Source organism: Macaca nemestrina, chromosome 6 (genome assembly GCF_043159975.1).
Source record: "Macaca nemestrina isolate mMacNem1 chromosome 6, mMacNem.hap1, whole genome shotgun sequence".
Classification (NCBI taxonomy): Eukaryota; Metazoa; Chordata; class Mammalia; order Primates; family Cercopithecidae; genus Macaca; species Macaca nemestrina.
In genome coordinates this window covers 63,975,113-64,002,532 of record NC_092130.1, presented here as the reverse complement: position 1 = coordinate 64,002,532, position 27,420 = coordinate 63,975,113, and the positions used below count along the sequence as shown (strand labels likewise).

The following is a 27,420-nucleotide window of genomic DNA, read 5'->3' as shown; positions in this document are numbered from 1 at the left end:
TTAGTGATTAAAGTACAGAACTTGGTGCTGGGGGAAGAAAGAGGGTTTTCTTCTCCAGGTTTGTTGAGCTGTAATTCAGGTCAAATTTTGAATATACGTGTGAAGCCATAGAAGTGCTTAATATTTTAGTTTATTCCCTTTAGTAGTTACAAAAATTACTGCTTAGTGAAAGCTCAGCATCAGGATGTCCCTTCACTAAAATCTAGGTCTGTAATTTGACAATTCATTTCACAGCAACTGATATTACTGTTACATTCACTGTAGCACTTAGCATGCAAAGATTATATTTTCTACAACTCTCTGTCTCTTCTGTTATCAGATCATGCAAGAGCGTTAACTACAAAGTCATGTAAAGGTCAAGTCAAGGCTTGATTTGAAAACAGAAGCCTGAGACCCACCTGTTTACATAACAGACACAGCATTGTAATCTCCTATATGACTGATAGGTCTGAGCACTGCCCCGTATTGCTAATTTCTCACATGCTTTTCTTAACATTTTTTTTCTTTAGGTGCTTGATGGAGAGATATACCATTTCTGTCAGATTTTGCAAAATATCTTGAGCTCCTTGAAAAATAGGTGTCATGTAAATGCAAAGTATGGTCAGTTCTTTCAGCCTAAGACATTATTTGATTTTTATAGCAAGTCCATTCCATGTAAATGACATGCAGTCATATAGCTTATCATGAATATGTTCATGTCCTAAAAATCTCAGATACTGCCTATATTCAGAGTAGCTAACATTTCATTTTGTTTTCATGTGTTCTTTAAAAAAAGTAGGGAAAATGTTTTTGATATTATTATGGCTTAATCTCTGGATGTGGTCACCAGTGAAATGAATTTCATAGCCTCATTCTATTACAGGCATTTTGTCTGCTTCACAAAATAACACAATTTTGCATTATTGGTGGTCTGTGTTCAAGAGACATTACATCTAAAGAGAGCTAGAAATTGCAACTTAATAAGCAATGTGATGTGGGAAAGGAGGCCAGCTCTCCACATGCTCTTTCTGCTACAGCATAATATTCTGCATATTGGCTTTTTTTTTTCACTGTCCCCAAAAGTCAAGATTTTTCGTTAAATTCTGGTAGTACTGTTGAAATTGACCTTGATTATTTATGTAAAGGGCCTCTCAGACAACCTATAGGTATGAGAATAGCTTTCAGAATAGTAATCATATTTAGGTTATATTTAAGCAGTGATGTTACATACTTTCCAAAAAGTAATTTTTTGGGACATTTACATAACTATCTATGTACTTAAGTTTATCTACTTATTGCTTATTTAAAACATTACATATGAGAGTTTTTGTTTTCCTTACTCAGCATTTTCCGCATGGCTTTATTTTTCACTTAGTTTGAAAACTTAAAAAAATTCAAGTTAACAAGCATTTATTAAACATCTGTTGTATTCAAGGCCCTGGGCTACGTACATGTGGAACATAAAAAATGATGATGATGACAGTGATTGCAAACACTTGAAATAAGTCCTCATATCCCTGTCAAGTAGGTGCTGTTATTATCCCATATTACAAATGAAGCAGATGAGCCATAGAATATTTCACAATTTGCTCAAGATCACACAGCCAGCGATTTGGGAAGACTGGCTTAAACACATGCAGTTTGACACCAGAGATCACACTCTTAACCACTGTGCTATACTAAAATGAAGACAAGATCCCACCCTTAAGAAGCTTTCATCCTACTAGAAAAGTGGTAATACATATTCAGGGAAAAAAAAAAAAAGCCGTAAGGCAGTATGTGTTAGGTGCTGCATTACTGGCTCAAATATGGAAGACACTGGTGCTCAGAAAGAGATGCATTCCTTTTGGGAGGTGGGGAAGGCCTCATGGAAGAAATGTTTTAACTGATCCTTAAAGAATGGGCAGGATTTTGTCAAGTGAAATTAATTAGAGGAAAACCTTCTCCGTAAGGGAGCAATCAGAACAAAGGATTGTTTTGAGGAAAATGCAGTGCCCAAAGTTAATCTGACTATATGAAAAAGAAAAATATTTATGCCTATGCAGACCTTTGGATGTAATGCATGTTTTCATTTAAAATTAGAAATTTATATAATTTTTGGGATATTATGGATTCAAATTATAGATTTTTTTAAAAGTTAAGCTGTTACATTTTTCTTTTTGACTAAAGAGGTATATTTCAATGGAAAGGAGTTAACCAAACTGAAATGTGGCAAAGATGCTAAGGATTAACATTTATTTTATATGAAAATGTTATAAAATATTTTATGGGTATTATGTTTTACATCTAATCTTAACATTATCTGTAGGCTGATCTAATAGATCTGAGTTGATGCAGCAGTAGTAAACCTACTTTCTATAGGAACTACTTCTATTACGCTCTTTAATTTAAATCTCTTTCCATAATCTGTCAATATTTAAAGTACAACAAAAGATAGTTGCACTCAGAATAAAAATTTGTTTTTACTATCATGAATTTTTCCCACATTTATGTTTGTTAAAAACTGACATAAACAAAACTTGTATAAAAAATACACTTTATTATGCACTTTATTTCAAAGTACTGAAATAGTGTTTTCTGATCATAGTATTTCTAGAGGAAAGATTTTCTCCTAAGCCTTTAAGGGGAAAGCTAATCCACTTGGAGAAATTTTGGGCCACCCACCAAACCTATGATTTCCTGCCCCAATTTATGAACCAAGTTATACTGAGATTGTTAAACGGTATGATTTCTCCTGATGACTTTCACATTTTACTTTATAGGTTATATTGACTTTTAGATTTCAGGCAGTAAAATAAAAAATCTTATGTAGTTCAAGTTGGAAAAATTGGATTAGTCCAAGCCATATTTTTACCTGGTATTTTTTTCAGGCATTTTAATATTACTTTTTATGGTATTTGTATAATTATATGTTTTAAATTGTATGGTTTTCCCTTATCTTGTGTACTGATTCATCTCAAGTATTTTAACCTCTTCTTAAGTTTCCCCTTCCTCCCAGCTTTTCCATAAGTGCACAAAAGAAAGCATGATTTTTGCCAATTATTTTGGTTGCTGAGGTTGTAAGCCATCTTGGTTCGCATACATATAGGTTATTAAAGCACCCTTCCTAGTCTGACTTGCCAGTCTTCTCAACTTTTTGTTAGAGGAATAAGGGATGAGGATGAGAGAATTAATATATACTTTTTACCCCATTTCTGCGTATTTTAATCCCATCTCCAGAAACTAGGTTAATTTCACCTCTGTCACAAATTTGAAAGGAAGGGAAAAGATGTATTAATTGCCATTTTTATTGTTATTTTCTGACTTTCAAGCCTTCTAATCTAAGGTTAGTAAATGGATAGCATTTTTAGAAATTATTCGTATTGTGACATAATGAAGAATTATGTTTTTATATTTTTAAGTATTTTGTTCCTTGTTTCTTATTTCCTACTTTACATTTTTATTTACAGCAAGGTTTTATCCTTTTACTAAAGGGAAGGAGATGGGATAAATGGCACACTTTAACTGGATGCTTTATTTAGGCTTTTCAAAAGCAAAAAAGTTAATACATTGTTATATCTCGGTGTTGGGTTACAGGGTATCTGTTACATTCATTTATTAGTTCCTGTTATTTTAACATTTTAAATATTTCATAATTGAAAAAGGAAAAATTAGACTGGGACCAGTTTATAGAAAGCTTTAAATTCTAGGCAAAAAAGGTAGAACTTTACAGTTGGTTATGGAAAAGATATTGACTATCTTTTGTAGAGAGTGGCATTTCGAAAAACTGAATTTGGCATCTGCATTTAGAATGGTCTAGAGAATGGAGATACTGAAGAAAAGAAATTTTAGCAAATTCAGCATTCTGATTTCTGAAAAATGAGTGCTTAGATTAGGTAGTGGCATGGGGACTAGAAAGAAAAGGAATGCTGCTGCTTTATGTAATCATTCCCATTATATAAAGGTTATATATAAATTAGGCTGGGCACGGTGACTCACACCTGTAATCCCAGCACTTTGGGAGGCCGAGGTGGATAGATCACCTGAGGTCAGGAGTTTGCAACCAGCCTGATGAACTTGGTGAAACCCCACCTCTACTGAATTTACAAAAGAATTAGCTGGGCTTGATGGTACGTGCCTGTAATCCGAGCTACTTGGGAGGCTGAGACAGGAGACTAACTTGTGTCTGGGAGGCGGAGGTTGCAGTGAGCCGAGATCACACCATTACACTCTAGTCTGGGCAATGAGTGAAACCCGGTCTGAAATAAAGATAATAAAGATTATATATAAATTATATATATACACATGTATATTTATGATTATATATAGATTCTATATCTTTATATATACTAATTCTGCTTAGTACCCTTTGTGTACTTTTATTTCCTATCTCAAATCTTGTTTCTACTACATAAGTATAAGTACTCTCCATGAATTGGATTAACATTCTAAACCATGACCAGACTGAGAGCATGACGTTTTTTAATGTGGTTTTTACTCTTAAGCTACCAGGATGGAAGATCAACATTTAAGAAGGGCATTAGTCATCTCTGTTACTAAAAATAATGGTTTCACATTAGTCTAGACCAATTAGAAGGAGCCTATGTCTACTTGGAAGAGTTCTGATTTGCAGCATAGTCCTTGGCTGCTTCTACAAGATTTGGCAAACTTTTATTTAAGTCAGCCCCTGCTTAAATGTCTAGAAGGAAACTCTTAGGCCATTATTTCACCCTACTTTAAGTCATATTGCTCCATACAAACATTCCACTTTTACAAAATCATTTACTTTTTCCCAACTCCATGATACAAATGAGTTATTTTTTCGTAACCACCAACCTCTCAGTTTTATATTTGTTAGCTCAGATCTGACATGAAAGTAAAACTTACTTTCAACTACTTTGGGATTACACAAATTTAACCTGTTTCCATGTTGTATTCAGTCATCTATGGAATATGAGGGTACTTCAAAAAGGTCAAGGAAAAATTGAATTAAAATATAAAAATAAAAGATACAAATTTTATTTCTCAACATAGCCTCCATGAAGGTCAAGACACTTTTGTAAGCAATAATACCAGCCATTTAGACCATCCCTTAGTTCTTTTGGAATTGAGGAATTTAGCCATATCAGTGTAGTCTTTTTGTACATTACTAACTGAAGAAAAATGGATGTTCTTTATAGAATTTTTTAAGATCAGGAAATAAAAAGTCAGAGGAGCCTAATCAGGTCTGTAAGGTGGATGCTTAATGACTTCCTATTGAAATTCTTGTAAAATTGTTCTGTGTGATGAGAGGAATGAGCAGGAGCATTGTCGTGGCAGAGGAGGACTCTAGTGAAGCTTTCTTAGGTGTTTTTCTGCCAAAGTTTTTGCTGATGCTCTCAAAACACTTTCCTAATAAGCATATGTTATCATTCTTTGGCCTCCCAGAAAGTCAGTAGGCAAAATGACTTGAACATCCCAGAACACTGTTGCCATAACCTTTCTTGTGACTGGACCACTTTCATCTCTTGGTAGCCATTGTTCTGATTGTGCTTTGTCTTCAGGATCATACCGGTAATGCCATATTACATATCCTGTTACCATTCTTGGACAAAATGCTTCAGAATCTTTACCTCACTCATTTAAATTTTCATGGAAAGCTCTGTTCTTATCTGCAGTTGATCTGGGTGTTGTAAGAGTTTTGGCATCCATCTAGTGGACAGTTTGTTGAACTTATTTTTCAATCAGAATTGTGTAAGCTGAACCAATTGAGATGTCTGTGGTGTTGGCTCTGGTTTCTGCTGTTAATTTTCAGTTCTCTTAGGGCATGAACAAGATTGTTTTTTTCCTCCCAAATGGATGTGGATGGTCTGTCACTGTGGGCTTCATCTTCAACATTGTCTCATCCCTTCTTAAAACAAGTTATCCATTTGGAAACTGCTAATGTCTTTTGGGCATTGTCTCCATCAAGTCTTTATAATGTAAACACCAATGATTTCACCACATTTCACCCACAATTCATCATAAATGTGATGTTTGTTCTTGCTTCACTTTTAGAAGAATTCATTTTGCTCTGATAGGGGCTATTTTTAAATGGATGTCTTACCCTTCTTGGTGCCTCAAAGTAGATTCTGCTCAGACATACTGTAAAAAAGTTAGTGTATTTTGGTGCAAAAGAATTTTGAAATCCATGCATAGTTTTTTCTTAATATGCATTTTCCATGAGCTTTTTGAAGAACACTCCTCGTAATCTGTCTTAATTCCCTATTCCATTAAATATATGATTTTGAACCAGCCATATGTGACCTGTAATCAAAAAGCGATGTTTGATAGATGCTCTCACCATTCTGTCATTTTTCCTCATCCAAGATAGAAGATGTCTTTGAAACCTTTGTATATTTTCCAGCCCTATAAAAGAATTCTATAAAACAATTTCAAGTTCAAAATTATTATTGAGAACTTTTAAACAGGATATTTAAAAGTTTGTTTTATTAACTTGGCCTAGGTCACAAAACTCATTAATATTAATGACTAGACTACAGAGGCATGTAGCCTGTCTAATCATTAACAGATACAAAACATTAAACCAAATTGTGAAGCTTCATTATGCTGAGTCATTCCAGGCAAAGACCAGTATAACAAGCAAAAGCTGAACAGCCCAATTGAAATGTTTCTGATCTAAGCCTTTGACTTCTTTGTAGATGAACTGGAGTTTTAAAACTGACACTCAAATTTTTTATTGACTTCATGTGTATAAATGACTCATTAAAATAAAATACTTTAACTAAAGTCATTGTTCAAAAAAAAGTGTTTATTATTAATAAACTATAGAAAACAGAGAAAACTGAGGGTACAATTTACTTTTTTTAAAGTATCAATCTGAAAATTGCATTTGTTTTCTCTTAGAGAATTTTAGATTATATCGGTCATTACTAATGTCATAAAATGTATGTAAATATGAGCTAAGTGATGTATTTTATTTACCCAAAGATATGTTCTATCAACCTCTGCAACTGTCACCAACCTTTCTCATAAAACAGCAATATATTAAATGAGCGTGGAGAGGATCTGAAATTTCACCCTTGAGATGAGCAATTAGACTGTATTCAGTACAGCAGATTTTTACTTAGTTCCACTTATATATCAACAACAGGTCTTTCTAACTGGCAAGTCTCATAGTAAACATGAGAAATATGGATGCTTATTAGGTCACTTTTGGTAAATAGAACTAATAACTTGAGACATTTGTCTACAATAGAGGTTGGCAAACTTTCTTCCGTAAAGGGCCAAATAGTAAATATTTTAAACTTGCAGACTATACGGCTCTGCTGGTTACAACATAAAAGTAGGCTTAGACAGTATATAAAAGAATCAGTGTGGCTGTGTTCCAATAAACCTTTATTTACAAAAACTGAAAGCAGGTCAGATTTTGCCCAAAAACTGAAAGCAGGTCACACTTGGCCTGCAGACTATCAATCTCTGATCTACATTTGCTTGATTTCCTTGCCGTATACTCATTCCTCTATTCAGCTGGGCTTGGCTTTTCCCAACCCATCACTACACCAAAATACTTTTGCCAATATCATAACATTCTCATCGTTGAATTAAAATGAAAACTTACTAGTCCTTGTCTCATTTGGATTCTTGGGAGCAGTTGACATTCTAATCACTCTCTCCTTAGAAGTTTTTCTTTCTTTAGTGTCCGTGAACTACCTCTAGTTTTTAACCTACCTATCAAGGCAGTCTCTTAATTATTGGTGTGCCTTAAGGATTTATTATTGATCTTCTTGACACATTTGCCTTAGGCAGTACTTTGTGTTACTATAGCTCTAATTTCTGACTGTTTTTCTCCCTCCTGAGCACACTTAAGTATTAATCTGTATCAGATTCCTAATTTAAATACTGAGTTTGTATATCTAATGGCCTGCTGGTATTTTCTACATGCTTATCCAAAGATACTTTGAAATACATGTCTTAAACTGAACTATTAATTCCCAACCTCTTTTTCATCCCCAAGATTACTTCCCTCAACCCACATTCTATCTCAGTGAATGGCCCTACCCTTCTTTCAGTTGCCCAAGGCAGATACTTGTGCTTCTCTTTGATTCCTAACTCTTCATCTCACCCATTTCTTTCATCGAAAGAATCAGAGTTTTGTGGATGTGCCTCCAAAATAGCTCTTAAATCTATATATTTCTGTTATATTCTGTTGCTTCTACGCTAGTTCAAGCCACCATCATCACAAATTTAAATTACCAGTAGACTGGTCTGCTTTTCCCTTTCATGTTCTCTTTTGCTGGTAGGAATATCCTCCACCCTACTTTATTACCAATAATTTATCTTTCAGGTATCAGATTAGATATCAGTTCTACTAGGAATCCTTTATTGACTCCAGAATGTAGGTGTAGTGTTTGTTCTCTGTGTCCTATACTTTGCCTGTTATGGCACTTACATTATTTTGTAACCTCAGTTTGTCTCTATTGGACTCATAAGCTCAAGAAAAGCAAAGATTGTATGCATTGTCTTCATCATTGCTGTAACCCCAACACTCTAGCATGTTGCTCGTAAATCTGTGTTGAAAACAAGTGAAATTAGTCTCAATATCCATAAAATACACCATGTTCTGTACAAATCAAAGCACCAGAACATATCTGATGGCTTAATTTGCAATCAAAGTAAGTATATAATTAGAAAGTTGAATAAATTAATGAAGTAAAGATGTCATACTTCACAAAGGTGTTTTGTTTTATGTAGAACATCAGATTCTAAATCATAAGGCATAAGCTGCTAATGGCCAGATTTGTTTTGCCATATGTTAATGAGCATACAAGTAATCACTGTGCTTAGAAGTAATATAAGTATCCCCTATTGTTATTTAATCCTGGCTCCTTTTAGAGGGAAAGTAAAGAAATAAACTACCCTTGACCTCAAGGAACACACTATGTTTTGGAAGCCTTCATTGTAAAGTGATCATAAGTACTAACACAGGTATTCTTACTGTGCTGTACAGCACCAAAGCAAGCAACAGGTGGATAGAAGGGGGAAAGGAAATCAGGCGAGGTTTTGCAGAGGAGGTAACACTTCAGAAGAGTCTTAAAATACGAATAAGACATTGCCAGAAAGAAAAATAAAAATTAATTTCAAATACAATATATATAAGCATGTGAAGCATGATTCAGAAATACCCTTTTTTTTTTTTTTCTTTTTTGAGATGGACTTTTGCTTTTGTCACCCAGGCTGTAGTGCAATGGCATTATTTCAACTTACTGCAACCTCCGCCTCCCGGGTTCAAGCGATTTTCCTGCCCCAGCCTCCCAAGTGGTTGGGATTACAGGTACCTGCCACCACACCTGGCTAATTTTTGTATTTTTGGTAGAGACAGGGTTTTACCATTTTGCCAGGTTGGTCTCAAACTCCTGACCTCAGCTGATCCACCCACCTCAGCCTCCCAAAGTGCTGAGATTACAGGCGTGAGCCACCACGCCCAGCCGTATCTTCTTAATTGTCAAAGGAAAATCAAAGTGTGTTAGTAGCATTATCATATATTATGTGTAAGCATGTGTTTGTGTCATACATGACTTTTTTAATTCTAAATTTTAAAATCTAACCTTAACAATTCAGTTGCTTAAATTGAGATACAAACCTTGCTAAACAGAATTTATACTGATACATGATACAACATGGATACATCTCGAAAATATTATACTACATGAATGAAACTGGTCATAAAAAACCACATATATGATTCCATTTAAAATTGATAGGGTTTCCAGAATAAGCAATCTGTTAGAATAAAGTAGATTATTGGTTGCCTAGGACCTGGAGAGGAGGGAACAGGGGGTAAGACAGGAGAGTTGGTGGAAAATAACTAAAGGGCATGGGTATCTTTTGGGGATGATGAAAATGTTCTAAAATTAATTGTGGTGATAGTTGCACAACTGTATGAACATTCTATAAACCATTGAATTATACACTTTAAGTGGGTGAATTGTGTGGGACATGAATATTTCCATAAAGCTGTTACCAAAAAATATAAGTTAAATTCTCCAGTGTTGTTATTTTCATGAAGTTACAAATAAAACCCGTGTTCCATCTGTTATTCAGATATCATTGTACAAACTGAACTATCAGCTGTTGCTGCATTGAATTCACAGTGGTACACAGCAGACATTATATTTCAAACACAAAATGAAATCCTTATTTGTGAGCTTCAGATATACTAAGGATTATAGAAATATATCAACTCATTTAAACCATGTACTTTTTAGAATATGCATCATTTGTTCACTTGATTCCAAGAAGATTTTGTGAATCATAATCTGGTAATTAGGTTAGCAGAGAGCTAATGTGCATGGAAAAATGAATTCCAGTTTTTATCAGTCATATATATTTGGAAGAGCATCATTAGAGGTTAAAATTTTCTTCTGGATAGTTACTGCCTTAAATTAACCACATATCCTATCAAATTAGTTATTGTACCTGCCTGTCTTTAGGAATTTGATTCCACAAGTGTTGGAGGTAAAATAGGATGTTTCCTATTATTATACTACAGTTTACAATGAATTTTCAGTTGCCTCTTGTATGATAAACTCAATGCTCTTCATAACTTGAAGTAAATGCTGAACTCGCCCTTTTTATTTTGCTGAAACAGAGCTTCTATTCACCGATGAGAAGTGTAAATTTAACCAAATTGTCAAATCAACACTCATTTAGGTGCGCACATTGGTCCTGTTTTCCTTGAAGACTTATGTGGCAACACAAGATAGAAAAAAATTAAGCCTGCACATGTTTTTAATTACCTTTTTCCTACTCTGTGAATTACATTAAGTTATTTAATTTAGGATGCCAAATACATAGTAGCTTTTGAAAGTACACATGCATCATTTAAATTTCTGTTTATGAATCTATTGCAGTCATTTTATAAAGAAAAGAGAAACCTAAATTTGAATGTTGAGATCATAATCTTTAAAACTACACACTAGAAACAACAGAATTTCAATTTGTTATTTATAATTTACCTAGAATCCCTCAGCCAAGATAGTAACACGTCTTGAGAAGTTAAATAATGTACCTATTACAAATGATAATGTTTCAGAAATCAGATAAGTACTTATCCTTAGAATAAATTATAAATACTTATAAATAGAAAAATATAGCATTACCTATAGTATTTAGTACAGAAAAAGGTCCATTGTTTTTAGCTGCCAATGCTCTTTTCAACCTAGTTTCTCACTGTTTAAAAAGCTTCAAATAATCATATTCAAAACCTCTTATCTTGCTGATTATATTCAGCAACCAAAGCTAAATATTTCAGTACCAAAGCTGAAAATCATAATGGCAATATCAGCACACACATAATAAATTACAGTTAATACTGTACGAGGTGTGTTTTGATTGGCTCCAAGTTAATGATCTGCTCATGCATAGCACATTGTATTTTTAAGAGGAAGGAATATATGGTGATGATATGACTGCCAAGCATATTTTATCTACACTGGAGCAAAGTAGTATTTTAGCCAAACCAAAAATATAATATATAGACAACAAGTCAAGTGACCTAAGAGCCAAAATGAATGTATCTAATTAAACATTTCATGAAAATATTTCACGCACACTCTTACACAATTTTTATATTGAATGAAGGTTTCTGGTCAAAGACAGTTTGTTATGTTGACAGCTAAAAAACTGTTGTATTTTTTAGCTAAACATGTATAAAACACAAAAGCATTTGCTTTAACCATCTTGAGGTGGGGACCTTCAAGAGTGTGGTGCTACTTTTTAAGCTAACTACAGAATAAATACTTAGAGTTTAATTACTGCACTATTTAGCCCATGTATTTTCTGAGTAAACAAGACTCATAAGACCTGTAAGACTACTATCATTGGGGTCAAATACTACAATATAATTAGAAAATATTGAAATCATTTAGACAAAATGTACTTATTCTGGTATTTTCCATATCTGATATTTTTTTCCTTTGGGAAAAATGACATGATGTCAACTGAACTATACTAAAAGATCTAGCTAAATGAAATCACTGGTGTGTGCATGTGTGCACCAGGATGTGCATGCATGCAATTGGAAGCACTGTTGGGAGAACACAAGAGACAACATGAAAAAGGACCCAGAGAGCAGTATGTAAAACCCTACTGGTACTTCCATACTTCCTGCACATGCAGTGCATTAAGAGGATATTGAGAGATGCGTCTGTAAGAGTCATGGGCCAGAGTTTGGAAGTCTTGAACGCTATGCTAACAAGTTTAGAATTTTTCTGCTTACATTCTTAAATAGGTAATCATTTTGTTAAACTGTACTTTTCAAAAATTAAAAGTTATAATTTGATTGATTTAACACTGGGAAAATGCCTTTTGTGGTGTATTCCATGTATTTGTTGCAGTTGTCCTTTTGTAACTTTTATCAAATGTTGATGTAAGCTCGGGAGTTTGTGTTTGCCCAGTACCCCTCTTAAAGAGTGGGGACATTCCTGTGAGGTTTTGGAAACTGCTGGACTGCATAATATTTTAATGAAGTCTTTGGAATCACAGGGCTTGAGGTAGCAACAGAGATGAGCTGAAATTCAGGTGAAAATGATCAGTATGTAGTATATTTACTGGACTAACTTTTTTTATTCGTTTGGTATTAGAATTTTAACTTTAACAAAACCTGACTTTTTAAATTTGGCAATGGTATTGTATTAATATTTGTAAAATATTCACAGTGGCTGTGAAAATGTTGTTAGTCTAATTGGTGTAACATACAAAGAGATTTGATTATATTTTTTCAGACCATTTTTGAGAAATTAAAGACTTTAACCTAGCATTACCTCTTATTACTTAAGACAGTGTGACACCCCATCAGCTATATTTATCAAAATATTTACCCTCAGCAAAGCTTTTACATATTTCTGTGTAGAATGAGTTATTTAATGGAAGTAATTGCACAAACTGATTAGGACCTAAGTTCTAAGTATTATCTTGATATATAGGTGAAAGTGCTGTAACAATCTCAAGTTACCATAGTAATGCAATGGAAAGAACAATGACATGTTTCACTTTTATATATTTTATATATTTTATGAGTTATTTCACCTTTACAGGCACCATTTTTCTCATCTATTAAATAGGAGGATTGGGCAAGGATATTGCTCAAGTGTTTTCTTAATGACATTTCGTGGTTCTGCCTACTTCCATTCACTAGTTTAACTTGCATACATAGATGTACTTTTCAACATTCTTGAATCATAGAATTGGAAAGAATCTTGGGAGATCATGTAGTCAGGCTGCCTCACAGAAAAGTAGAAATTTGTTCATTCACTCTGCATAGGATGCTTTGCTTATACCTTCTCATGCTGGTGCCCTTTGAGCCACAGCTGGTTGTGACATCAATTATTGATTGCCCCTTTGGTTGCCAAGATTGATTTCATGGATTGGAGAGATGGGAAGAGAATCCTTTTCTCCCTCACTGCCTCATGTACCGTTCTTCCCATATTTGGGAGCTTAGTTATAAAAGGCAACTTGCAAACATAGAGGAGGATCTTTCTTTGGTCAAGAGTCTATTCCTTGCCATGGCACATTCATCTTTGTATCATGAGCACGTTTCTTGGACAGCACTTGTTACTCTATTTGTTTACTGAATGACTGAATATAGTGTGTGACAGAAATGACTAACAGTTGTAATCATGAGTAGAGTTTCATGGTTTATTTAGCCTAAGGTGGAGCTGAAATTATATCTCTAGGTTTTTAAACAATAATACTTAGTAAATATTGTCAACAAATAATAATAGAGATATTGGAATATGTTTACAGTCTCTATATAGTTATAGGAGTATATCTGTAGACATATTTAATAAATGGTGCCTAATGAGTTTTGTTTTATAAACTCATTTAGTACTGCTTGAATTGTTATTTACATTTTATCTCTGCCTTTTATTTCTATAACTAAAAAGAAAACTTCCTCTCTGAGTACCTAGCCAAGTATTGTTACATTCAACTTGGACAAGAGTTTAGTACTATTTCTTTTACTGAAATAGTCTATCTCCTGATTTTCTAGGTGAAAAGACAATTGTATCATTTCTGATTCTGATATCCAATTTAAGGTTTAAAGCTAAGCAATGTAAATTTGGTTTAATTCTTATCTAGTTTATATCTGTATTATTTAGAGGATATTTTTGCTTGGGTAATTTGTGAAGAGGTTAATGCATTTCTCTCTTGAAAAATGTATATGTGTTCCTAATTCCTAACTAATGGGAAAACAGAGGGTATTTTTAGTGTCAGCTTTCATCAAGTCAGACTTTTCTGAAGACCTTACTGAATTCTATTTCCATGGGAATTGTGCTAATGGGTATGTGCAACATTATCTAGGTACTCATAGATAGGATTACAAATTAGAAATGAAAAGGAATGGGTGAACAAACACATCTTTCTTCTCTTTTAAGAAATTGACAGAATATTAATCTTTGCACTTTCATTTTCACTTTGCATTGTTTTTAGATTAGATGCAGAAAGTCCGAGTTCAGTACTCATGCATGAGATCAGCATAGACAATATAAGTAATGGATTTATTAAGTAAGTTCTTAGTTGTAATCTTACATGTACAAGCAGAAGAGAGAGAGAAAGTCTTCAGTCTCTGTATATTTAGTTAACAATATTAGTGACTTCAATGGGTTTTACAGGAAAATGGAAGACTTAAAAATAAGCCATCCAGTTGTATTGCCTGTATACTCATTTACTGATTTGTTTTGATTCATGTAATGCATGTCCACTGTACATTTCAAAATACTGTGCAGAAAACATTAATGAAGCTGATGATACTCAACATTTATTGAACACCTGCATACCCTGGATATTGGAATTTCCTTGTGGCTCAGCCTCAGGCTACCTCTCTTTTCATACTACTTTTTTTTTTTTTTTTTTTTTTTTTTTTTTGGTCCCATATGATCTGGAAAAATACATTCTTTTCCTGGGCAATTTCATGCACTTTTGTGGTTTTAAATATCATCAATGTATCAGTGACTTCCAAATGTATATCCCTTACCTAAATCTCCTTTTTGGCTCTCCAGACATGTATTTTCAAGGAAATCTTGCAGACATATCAAGCTAATTGTGTCTGAAACTGTATTTTGGATCCTGCCCTTCTTCGGATCTGCAGCTCTAAGAGTTTGTAATCTCAGTTCCATCCCTCCAGCTTCTGCCAGAAACCTGAGAGTCATTTTTGACTCCTTTTATTTTGTTACTACCCTTCATCCCAATTCAAATCTGTCATCAAGTGCTGTCTCATCTCCCTCTAAACACTACCTCAAAATTTTTCACTTTTCTCTATCATTGCTGCCATCACATTTGTCTTGCCTGGACTAATGTAGTAGCCTCCAAACTGGTTTCTCCACATACAGTTCAGGCAGTTCTAATTCATTTCCAAATAAAAACCAAAGTGAGTTCTTAAATATGTAAACATAATTATATCACTCGTATATCTAAAACTCTATAATGCTTTTGCATTGCTCTTATGATAAGGATCTCTTTTATCTATCCCAGAAGAGGTGATTGGTCTTACATTAGCTTGCTAAGGCAGCCATAACAAAGTAACACAAATGAGGTAGCTTAAACAACAGAAAATTATTTTTTCACAATTCTGGAGGCTAGAAATCTAAAATCCATTTGGTTTCTTCTAAAGTCTTTCTCCTTGGCTTGTAAATGGTTGTCTTTCTCTGGGTGCCTTTGCATAGTCTTCCCTTTGTATCCTTGTCTCTTAATAAGGATACCATTCATTTGGATTAGGGGCCATCCTCATGACTACATTTTACCTTAATTACCTCCAAGCTCTATCTCCAAATAAAGTCACCTCCTGGGGTACTAGGGGTTAGGACTTACAACTTACAAATTTTGAGACACACAATTCAGACCTTAATAGAGCCTAAACTCATAGTTGATAGATGAGGAATAAACATATGCACATAGGAGTAGAGACTTCTGGTGGGTTTTGTGGGAACTAAGAAAGTTAGATTAGACAAGATTCTGTAGAACCAAGAATGGAAGACTAAGAAAAATGTTATCCTGCTTTATTCTCCCTTGAGCAGGTATCATTTTGCAGCAGCCTCCAAAACATCTCACATATAAATACTTTTATCTCAAGAGGAATCATGCAATACTGCAGATGACTCAGTACAAATCCATCACCTCTCCTACAAAAACAACCATTCTACCTACAACAAAAACAATGACAGCAATAAAACAAAAACCCTACCTTATTTACTGACTTCATCTTTATGTTTTAAAACTTACTCATTTGTGTGGAAGGCTGTGTATGTATATCAGTATCTTGGGCTTTCTAGCTATCACAAATTTACAACCTTTTTTTTTTTTTTTTTTTTTTTTTTTTTAAGACAGTGTCTTGCTCTGTCACCCAGGCTGGAGCGCAGAGGCACAATCTTGGCTCACTGCAACCTCTACCTCCCGGGTTCAAGCGATTCTCCTGCCTCATCCTCCCGAGTAGCTCTGATTACAGGCACCCACCACCACACCCGGCTAATTTTTGTATTTTTAGTAGAGACAGGGTTTCACCATGTTGTCCAGGCTGGTCTCGAACTGCTGACCACAGGTAATCCGCCCACGTTGGCCTCCCAAAGTGCTGGTATTACAGGTGTAAGCCACTGTGCCCGGCCTCAAAATAACTTTTTAACCAAATCTGATAAATGTTTTCTATTAGTCTTACTGCATAATGGCAGTATCCATTGATATTGCTGTTAAACAACCAACAAAAAGTCCTTCCAGAAATAATTTGTATTACATATCCAGTTACTATATTCCTTTGAAAGACTTCCTGTTGCAATTATCAGCAAAGGCCAGGTGCAGTGGCTCATACCTGTAATCCCAACACTTTGGGAGGCTAAGGTGGGAGGATCACTTGAGCTCAGGGGTTTGAAACCAGCTTGGGCAATATAGTGAGACCCTGTCTCTACAAACAATAAAAATAACTTACTGGATGTGGTAGTGTACTTCTAGTTCCAGCTACTCACAGGCTGAGGCAGGAGGATCATTTACACCCAGGAGTCAGTACAAGGCTGCAGTGAGCTGTGATTATACCATTGTACTTCAGCCTGGGCAACAGAGCAAGACCCCATCTCAGAAAAAAAAAAAAAAAAAGAATGATCAGCAAATTTAATTTCTTTAAAATCTTTTAACCTAAAATCCAATTTTGCATTATGTGAAAATATCCTTGTATCTGGTTTCTGGAAGAATGGAGATGTAATGTCATTAACTTTTATGCTATAAAGACAGCTATTTTTAAAAACTAGGCACAGTATCATCTAAAGGAGTGTATGTGTGTATGTATGTGTGTGTGTACATATATATATATGTATTTAGATAGACATACTTTCTTTGGTTTAATTCAAGATAGTTTTGGTTTGTGGATGACAAGATGCAGATGCATTTTCATAACTCACAGCTGTAGTTTCTGCCATTAGGGTATTTCTCTTCTTATTCAGTATGACATAATATCCTACATTTTATTATCCAGTCTTTCTGACTCTGAGGAAAAAAATAGGGCCAAATAGTCAAGTTCCATTATCTAATGACAGCGATAGGCAGGAAGCACATGGATAATTATATACATTGTCAGATTCGGCATATAAACTACTTTAACCAGGAGTTTCTACATTTTTCTCCATGAAGTCTGTTAGAGTTGCTACTGATAACTAAGATGACAGGTCTGAATTTCATTTTATTTTCTCTTCTTCTTCCCTTAACAAAGATACTAATGAACTGTGGGTCGACTGAAAGGCCAGAAGTATATAAAATTAAGGATGAAATATGTAGAGCCTAGACAATCCAAAGAGAAGCACCCTTTAATACTAGTAATTGAACTTTCATTGAACTCAATGCTTTTCATATATCTGTGGGGGCTGCCACTGATTTGTGTTCAAACTGAAGATAAATTGTTTGAAAATATACTTAATTAATGGATAAAACCTTCCATACATTTTATGACAAGTAAAAAATGAAGTTAGTTGATTCTGGCTTTATAAGCAAACTTGTGACTTCCTAGTTATAGTCCTAAGGAAAGCTGAATATGTTTTCCTCCTAAAAATGCAGTGGCTCCAGGGTAGCTTTTGATCAGACCCACTCTTAATATTTGTAAGACCTGAAGCAAGAGTAAAAATGGAGATCCATATCATACATAAAAATGTAAAAGTCATTTAAAAAGCTACCAAACTCTTAAATGTGCTCTACACTCCTTACTTGATAAGATATCTTCATGATATCTTAGAAAGACAGATTCAAATTTAAAAATTTTGGACTCCTTGGGGGATTCCATGTCGGAACATGATAATGTGGGGAATTGGCCCTTGGCCTGCCACCCTTTCCTTTTTATCTTGCACATCTAAGCTCCATTCTTATTTCCCCACAAAACAACTGCCCTGGGCCACCCCTTGGAAGACTGTGGAGTGTATGCTGTCTAAATATAGACAAAACACTTACCACTGCTGTATTCCCCATGGTCTTCTGTAAGTCATTATGGATTGAAAGACAAATGGCAATGATTATGACAGACATAAGTCAGATGCTTTTCTGTATCAATTCAGGTGATTATGTGTCTTTCCATCTTTATTCTGTTAATGCAGTGTAATACACCAATCCATTTTCATTTGCTGAACCATGCTTGCAATGTAGAAATAACTACTACTTGTATAATGATATTTATTATACCATGGTGTATAAGCCTTTTAATGTGCTCTTGACTTTAGTTTGCTAGTGTTTTGTTGAGGATTTTTGCATCAATACTTATCATGGATATTGATCTGTAGTTTTCTTGTAGTGTCTTTGTTTGGCTTTGGAACCAGGATAATACTGGCCTCATTAGAATAAGGTTGGGAGTATCTCCTCTTTTTCAAGGTTTTGGAAGAGTTGCAGGACAATGGAGGTTAATTCTTTAAATGTTTCGTAGAATTCTCCAGTGAAACCATCTGGTCCTGGGCATTTCTTTGTTGAGGGGTTTTTAACTACTGATTCAGTCTCCTTATTCTTTATTGATCTGTTCGTATTTTCTGTTTATTCATGATTTAGTCTTAGTAGGTTGGTTGTAGGAATTTATCCATCTTGTCTAGGTTATTCAACTTGTTAGCAAACAGTTGTTCATAGTGTTCTTTTATAACACCTTTTTTATTTCTATGGCATCTGTTACAATGTCCTGTCTTTTATTTTTAATGTTAGTTATTTGGGTCTTCTTTCTTTTTTTTTCTTAATTAGTCTAGTTAAGGATTTGTAAATTTTGTTGATCTTTTTAAAAAACTAACTCTTAATTTCTTTGAATTTTTATATTGTTTTTTGATTTTCTATGTCATTTATCTGTTATAGTCTGTATTATTTTCTTCTTCCTGCTCACTTTGACCTTAGATTGGGTTTTTTTTTTTTTTTTTCCTAGTCTTTTGGGTGTAAAGTTAGGTTGTTAACTTGATATATATATATATATTTATTTTACATTATACATTTAACAGCTATAAACTTAACCCTTTAACACTAGTTTCATTCCATCCCAAAATTTTGACATGTTGTGTTTTCACTTTCATTTGTCTTAAGGTATTTCCCAGTTCCAGTTCCCCTTATGACTTATTTGACTCATTGATTGTATGAGAATGTGTTTAATTTCCACATATTTTAGATTTCCCAGTTTTCCTTGGGCTACTGGTTTCTAGTTTCATTCCATTGTAATCAGAAAAGATACTTTGTATGACTTCAGACTTCTGGAATTTAAGATTTGTTTTGTGGCCCAATGCATGGTCTTACCCCAGAGAATGTTCCATGGGTACTCAACAATATATATTCTGCTATTTTTGATTGGAGTGTTCTGTATATGTCTGTTAGGTCTCATTGGTCTATAGGGTTTCTTAAATCTTGTTTCCTTATTGATTTTCTGTATAATTCTGTTCATTGTTGAAAGTGGAATATTGAAGTCTCCTGCTATTTATTGTGTTGTTGCCAATTTCTTCAATCCTGCCAAAGTTTGTTCCATATATTTAGGTTCATAGAAATACAGTAAGTCCTCATATAACATTGTGATAGGTTCTTGGAAACTGCATCTTTAAGCAAAACAATGTACAGCAGGTTTTTAAATAATGTCATTTTGTTCAATGTCCTTTTATAGTAATGGTGGGGGAAAAATGACTTTGTTGTTTGTCATTTTACTTAAAGTTACGGTTTTCAAAAACCTATGACAACATTAAGTGAGAAGTTACTGTATTTATGCACCAAAGCTATGAGGTTTGGTACATAAATACTTATAATTGTTATATTTTCCTGGTAAATTGACCCTTTTATCATTATATAATGTCTTTCTTTGTCTCTTGTAATGGTTTTTTATTTGAAGTATATTTTGTCTGATTTTAGTGTGGCCACTTTTGCTCTTTTGTTACCATTTACATGGAATATCTTTTTCCATCCTTTCACTTTCAGCCTATGTGTATTGTTAGATCTAAAGTGTGTCTCTTATAGACAGTGTATAGTTGGATTCTATTATTTTATCCAGTCAACCAGCCTATGTCTTTTGATTGGGGAGTTTAATCTGTTTACATTTAAAATAATTACTGATATGCAAGGACTTACTTACTGCCATTTTGTTAGTTGCTGTCTATGTTTTTTTCCCTTCCTCTCTCATTGCCTTCCTTTGTGTTTCATTGATTTTTTTTCTAGTGGTATGCTTTCATTCCCTTCTCACTTCCTTTTGTGTGTATTCTATATTTTCTTTGTGGTTACCTTTGTGAATCCATAAAACATCTCAAAGTTATAGCATTCTATTTCAAACTGATAACAACCTAACTTTAATCACATACAAAAACTTTCTCCTTTACTGCTCCATTTCTCCATTTGTTACTGATGTTACAAATTACGTTTCCATATATATTATATATACCTTAACATAGATTTATGGGTTTTTGTTTTGGGGTTTTTTTCATTTAAATTTCACATACTAAATTTACAGTAGTACCTATTACTATATTTTTCCATGTATTTACCTTTATTAGAGAAACTTATATTTTTATACATCTTTGTGTTTTTGCCTGCTGTCCTTTCATTTCAACTTAAAGGACTTCCTTTAGCATTTTATATAGAGTAGCTCCAGGTAATGAACTCCCATGGCTTTTCTTTATCTGGGAAAATATTAATTTTTTCTTTACTTTTGAAGAACTGTTTTGCCAGATACAGTATTCCTGATTAATAGTTTTTTTGTTTTTGTTTTTGCTTCCTTTCAGCACTTTGAGTATATCATCCTACTCCTTTCTGGCCTTCGAAGTTTCTGCTGAGATATTTGCTGGTGATATTATGGAAGCTCCCTCATATGTGATAAATCACTTTTCTCTTGCTGCTCTTAAGTTTCTGTCTTTGACTTTACACAGTTTGACTATAATGTGTCTTAGTATGGTTATCTTTGGATTTTCCTAGTTGGAGTTCTTTGAATTTCTTGATCTGTATATACATTTCTGTCCACTGATTGGGAAAGTTTTCAGCCATTTTTTCCTTCAGATAAGCTCTCTTATGTTTTTCTCTCTTACTTTCCATTCTGGAATACCTATCATGTATATATGGACCTGCTTGATATTGTCCTAAATCCCTTAGCATCGCTTCACATTTCTTCTTTCTTTTTTCTCCTCTGCTCAGTGATTTCAGATAACTTGTCTACAAGTTCACTGATTCTGCCTAAGACTGTTGTTGAATACCTCTAATAACTTTTTCTGTTCAGTTATTGTATTTTTCAGCTCCAGGATTTCTGTTTGGTTCTTTTTATAGTTTCTGTGTTTTTGTTCATGTATCATTTTCCTGATTGTTTTCAATAGTCTGTGTTCTCTCTCTGTCGTTTTGAGACAGTCTCACTTTACCACCCAAATGGAGTGCAGTGGCACGATCTTGGCTCACTGCAACCTCTGCCTCCTGGGTTCAAGTGATTCTCCTGCCTCAGCCTCCCGAGTAGCTGGGATTAAAGGTGCATGCCACCATACCTGGCTAATTTTTGTAGTTTTAGTAGAGGGGTTTCACCATGTTGGCCAGACTGGTCTCGAACTGCTGACCTCAGGTGATCCACCTACCTTGGCCTCCCAAAGTACTGGGGTTACAGATGTGAGCTACCGCTCCCAGCCTTCTTTTAGCTCATTAAACATCCCTATAATAGTTATTTTAAATTCCCTGTCAGGTAGCTCATAGACCTTTGTTTCTTCAGGGTAAATTTCCGGAGTTTTATTTTGTTCCTTTGATTAGGGTATATTTCCCTATTGCTTTGTATGCTTTGTGATTTTTGCTGGGCATTTTGAAAGGCAACTACTTCCTCCAGTCTTGGCATACTGACCTTGCTCAGGGAAGGACCTTCACTAATCAGCCCAGCTGGGAGTTCTAGCGCCTCTCAAATGTTTTCTGATATCTTGCTCCCTCTGGCACCTGCCTGTGGAACTGCGGCTCTAATATGCCTCTCACCTCTGTTTTCAGTGCCTTCCAAACGCTGGTGCTGGGCCTGTGAGTGCCCTTCTTTAAGTGATACAGAAACCAGTTCCTTGGGAATCCCTAGAAAGCCAGAATGTTGGATGTATAGTTCATTCTTTTGTTTCTGTCCTGAGGGAAGAGCTCTGACATGGGGGTTGGGGGGTTCTTCTTGGTTGCTCCAACTGTTCCACATGGGAGAGGATATCTGCATGGATACACTGAACACTGTGAAATTAATTTCCTACCACTTTCATTGGAATTTCTTCTTGGTTTTATAATGGCATGGGCCCTGTAGAGCTTCTCAACTGGTCTCTAAAGTTCTCACAAGGGTATTCTGATCCATATATTGTTAACTTGGTATCTTAGTGGTGGAAAGAGGGCCTCTAGCTTCCTAGTCTACCACTATAGCAATTGTTCTTTTAAGAAGTGTGTTTTCGAATTTAAATGTATTCTGTTTCGTCAATGTAACATTTTAGGAAACACCACCTTAAAACAAAGCAAAGCAAAATACAGAAAACAAGAACGTGGCTTGACTGCTACTTTTAGGGGTACATCAAATCAGTTGTTTACACACTGATTCAGCCTTCATTCTCTCCTATCTTTTTGGATGGAGGTGAGAGTAATGAACTTGTCTTGCTTTTCTCAGAAATTTAGGGTATCATCCTTCCTTAACTGCTAGGAGGACATATAGTATGTATAGATGATGCTGATTAAATCTTTGGAGCTTTAATGATGTGTGACAGCCAATGAATTTTTCTAATATAATATAAAAACTTTATGATTTTATATCATTCTTAAGGGAAGAGGTTTTAAAGCATATGTACTTCTTTATTCATTTTAAAGCTTAAGTACTTAGAAGTATGGAAATTTGATCCTGTACACTTAGCTTCATGAAAAGTGAGATACATTTTCTGAACATAGCCCCATCGACTCTTCTGGAATTAGTTAGAGAGAATTTGGTTTGAAATGTCGGCTTTGTAAATAGAAATGGAAATCATTAAAACAGATAAACAAAAGTGAACATAGGACCTGGGAACTAGAATAAATAGTATGTTGGAAATGATCATAAACAATTAATTATGTGGCTCAATTTTGCATCAATTTTCTACTTCTTTAGTTCATGATGCCCATTTTATATCACGTGATTGCAGCAGTGTGATCAGAGCAGTTAACATATTCTTGGCATTGTCCCCTCATTAATTTTCACTTCTTCAGAGGGACCTTGAATAAAATAAATACATTTGAGCAGTCTTAAGCAACTTGTTTGAATTGTTTCCTCAGTGTATGGAGTCAACCAAAAGTAGGTTGGATTGAGTTGAGTTGGGTTTAGTTTAATATCATACTTTACTACAGCATCATACATACATACACAATATTACTTAGCATCTGTAGCACCCATAAAGGATTCTCTAATGCATGTGAAGTAAAAGGAAAGAGAGTGTTTAAGTCCTGGCTTTGAAACTGTTGTGTTAATTGTGAACTTTTGCTGAGTCTGTACATTAAAGAAGGTAACCCTCAGCATGTTGAGATCACAACTGCTATATTAGTGCTTGGAGGCAGTAGCTATGCTGATGTGAGGCATTAATGGCTGGATGAGTTCAATCAGATATCCTGCCTCCAGTGTCTTTGTGTAATGGTATTTACTAGATTTCAAACAGACTGCTGAGAAAGATGAAATATAATCTCATGTATTATCTCTGTCTTGAAAAAAATTAGATAATGAAGTTGTTCTCTTACTGGCATATGTTTTATTAACCTTCGTAGAGTCAACTTGAAGGACAGATGTCTCTGTAGAGTTGAAACCTTTTGCTAAAGTAGAGTGTTATTAATTGCATTTTTGAGTTCTAAGAATCATGGGGTTGAGTAGAGCGGGTAAGCATTTTTAAAAACCACTCAGAGGACAATCTTATGTCATATTCTAAGATTATCTGGAGAGAAAAAATGTGATGTAAATTGTGTGCAGCTACATTCTTTTTGTTGTTTTTCTTCCTTACAGAGCCTGGAGAAAGTTCTTGTGGAATTCAGTCACAAGGAGTTGTTTGATTTCTATAACAAGGTCTATATTTTTAAAATAATTTTCTAATATGTGGGGGTTTTTTCATAATATTTTGTTTTCATTTTATGAATTATTATTTTTAAATGTCCTATTATGGAACTAAGTTCTTTAAACTTCCCTTATAAACACCTTATATTTCACAGGGGGAAGTATAGGAGAAATGAAGAGAATCTGAAAAACTAAATCAGGAAGAAAAGGAAAATAGTTTTAATTAAAGCAATAGGATTGTTGTTTTAATATAAGACATTAAGTAATGAACTTTGTGATTCCTGGCCACATGGACACTTTAAATATATATGTCAAATACTTTAATTTCTGGGCCCAAAGGTAAAGGGAAACATGCCTTTAGAGATTTATCTGTGAGCATGTTTCATGTTTCTTTCTGAAGACTGATTTTGTAATCCAGGAAAATATACTCCCTCCACCCCCAACTTTAAAAATCTTATAAAGTAGGCAGTTCTTCTGCCCAGCCCACTGCCACTGGACCATGCATGTAGTTATCCTGTTCAGCCCACCACCACTGTACTCACTCTCTCGTACATAAGCCTCCAATAAAACCCCATGTCTCATTAAAAACAAAATTATGTAGTGATAATTTAAAATGAAACAGCTGAAGACACTTAACAGTATTAAGAAATCTTCTTTCTTTGAAAATTTGAAAACTTAAATTTTCAAGCACAAATTCTAATATCTTCACATAAAAAGAAAAATATTCTAACTGGTGATTTTATTGCTATGTGAATAGATTTAATATTCCTAGTTACCAATGCCATTTTTTCCTTTCTATTTGCATGTGTCTAAATAACAATTGATATGAGTTTCGTTCCCTTCACTAATGTCTTTTTTTCTTTTTTTTTTTTTTTGTCTTTGTAAATAGCTAGAGACTATACAAGCACAACTGGACTCCCTTACATGATGTTTTCGAAGACTGTTTTTTTCATCACGCTCCTGCCACCTCATTATTTTGCATTGAAGATACATTGCCAGGTTGTGTTTTCTGAAGGATTCAGTGGCTTGCTTTCTGTAAATTATATGGCTTATCACTTCTTAGACAAATAACAACCAAGAGAGATCATTGTTAAGAGTACTGAGGTTCTAATATACTTTCTTTAGTTCTGTCAGCCAACAGTAATTATTAAGAACACTTTTGCTTTAAAGGAAACAAAAGTGAATACCATATTGTTTTTACTGTCATAGTGTTGCTCTCTTGCCTGTCCTGCTTAGTTTTTAAAACTTGCTTGATGATACCATAATGTATCAAGGAGGGTCCATGGATACAAGATAAGATGTGTACCTTAGTAGAATACAGAGCTTTGGTAATTACATAAATAAAATTAAGAAAGTAGCCACATACAATCAAATACACTATGGCATTTTTATTTGAATATGATGAGTATATTTTGCTTCAGAAATAATAGAGGAAAGAAATGTAAAATAGTGAGTAGTATGGTATCAGTTAATTCCAGTCTGAGCTTCTCTGTCAACTTCAGTTTCTCTCTGAGTTTAATGATTTAATAATAGTCCAGGTTTTTGTGTGTTTTTCTTTATGCTGCAAATTAATAATGATTCACTTTATAGTTTGGGAGACAGAATCAGGTCTTGAATAAAATAATCGTAAGGAGTGCTAAATGGGCACCATTATTCAAATCAGATACCTTTTATATTCTCTTTCTATAAATATGTTGATTTCTGTTAATAAAATTTTAGTGTCTTAGGATTGGTTGAAGTGTACTTTTTTATTTTATACATTTATAGTATATTTTATGCCATGAATGTTTGTAAATGAGTACATATACATACATTTGTTTAAAAAAACTTGCATTTTTTATGAATGAAATATCTATATTGTTCCCAAAAAGAGAGAGAATCAAACATGACTTTCTTCACATGAAGAAATTTGATTTCAGAAATGTCCTATATTTAAATAACCAAAGTCATTGAAATTGAAGCACATTTCTTATTTGAAATATCTGGGAAATACAACTGTTAAATATCTCTCAAATATTCAGTATATGGAATTTATACCCACATTTGTTTGTGTATCTATTTGTAAGCTGTTGCTTAGAAGAATTGAGAGTTTGGATTATTTCACAATACAACTATTACAGTTTTCCATAGTTGATTGATTTTAAAAGTTTTTAAACTCAAACTTTCATTGGTAGAATATCTGGAAGGCATGTTTTTAATGTAATATGGCTTGTAGGATCTCTCCTACTTTTTTATGCTCTGTTTTGCCAGTTCTCAGAGGTAAACACCTGAAGTCCTAGAGGTACTATAAACATTTTGGTAAACATTCTTTCAGACTTTTTCTCATGTACATATAAATATACATCATCCCAAGTTAAATTTGATAGGCCTTCCTGACAGTAGCCGTATAGATAAACAGAAGTTTTCATTGGTTTAGTTACCAAAATGAATTCTCGATGTAGGTATCCAAGTTAAATATGATGGTTATAAATGAAGTTTTCTGAAAGTAGTTCGTTACATGCTCCCTAAAAGAAATATCTTTAAACCTATGCAAAAATATGGGAAATAGTATTCTTTCCATTAGTCTGGTTCAACAAAGTCTGACTCAGAGACACTAAATAAAGGGCAAGTAGAAGGTCTAATGCCAACTAAGAAGATAATTATTTCTGAAATATTTAGTTGAAGATAACTTTCTTTCTTTCTTAAAACATTACTGTTGTTATGATGCACAAGTCAAAGAACATGTGGCATTTCTAAGGAGTATTAAGTGCATGTTACTTTTTTATAAAAGTAAGATGAATGAGGAGATTAATGGGGCCTGGAACTGCAATCTTGGCAAGTAAATTTACTGTATGTCTTTCACGAGTGTGTGACATGAGGATTGAATAGACATAGAATTGCTTGTTAGAAAGAGGAACTAATTTTTATATCTATTACAAATTATATTTGTAATTATTCCCTAATTATAAATTATTACAATTATTTTTATTTAGGAA

At 34.1% G+C, this 27,420-nt stretch overlaps 1 protein-coding gene across 6 annotated transcripts in view; it reads left to right on the top strand.

The window, feature by feature from the left end:
- LOC105500004 (COMM domain containing 10) overlaps nt 1-27,420 on the top strand; it is a 269,943-nt gene that overhangs the window by 218,332 nt on the left and 24,191 nt on the right. For 3 of the 6 annotated variants that reach the window (XR_011624763.1, XR_011624761.1, XR_011624762.1), the window contains exons 6-7: nt 24,398-24,457; nt 25,335-25,444. Coding sequence is in view for 2 of the 6 variants with exons in the window: in XM_024787126.2 (XP_024642894.1) it covers nt 24,398-24,457; nt 25,335-25,373 (99 nt within the window). In the remaining 4 variants the exon portion in view is untranslated. Of the gene's footprint in view, nt 1-24,397; nt 24,458-25,334; nt 26,172-27,420 lie in introns of those variants that run through there. The other 3 variants (XR_011624764.1, XM_024787126.2, XM_011772906.3) reach the window with 1 other exon arrangement.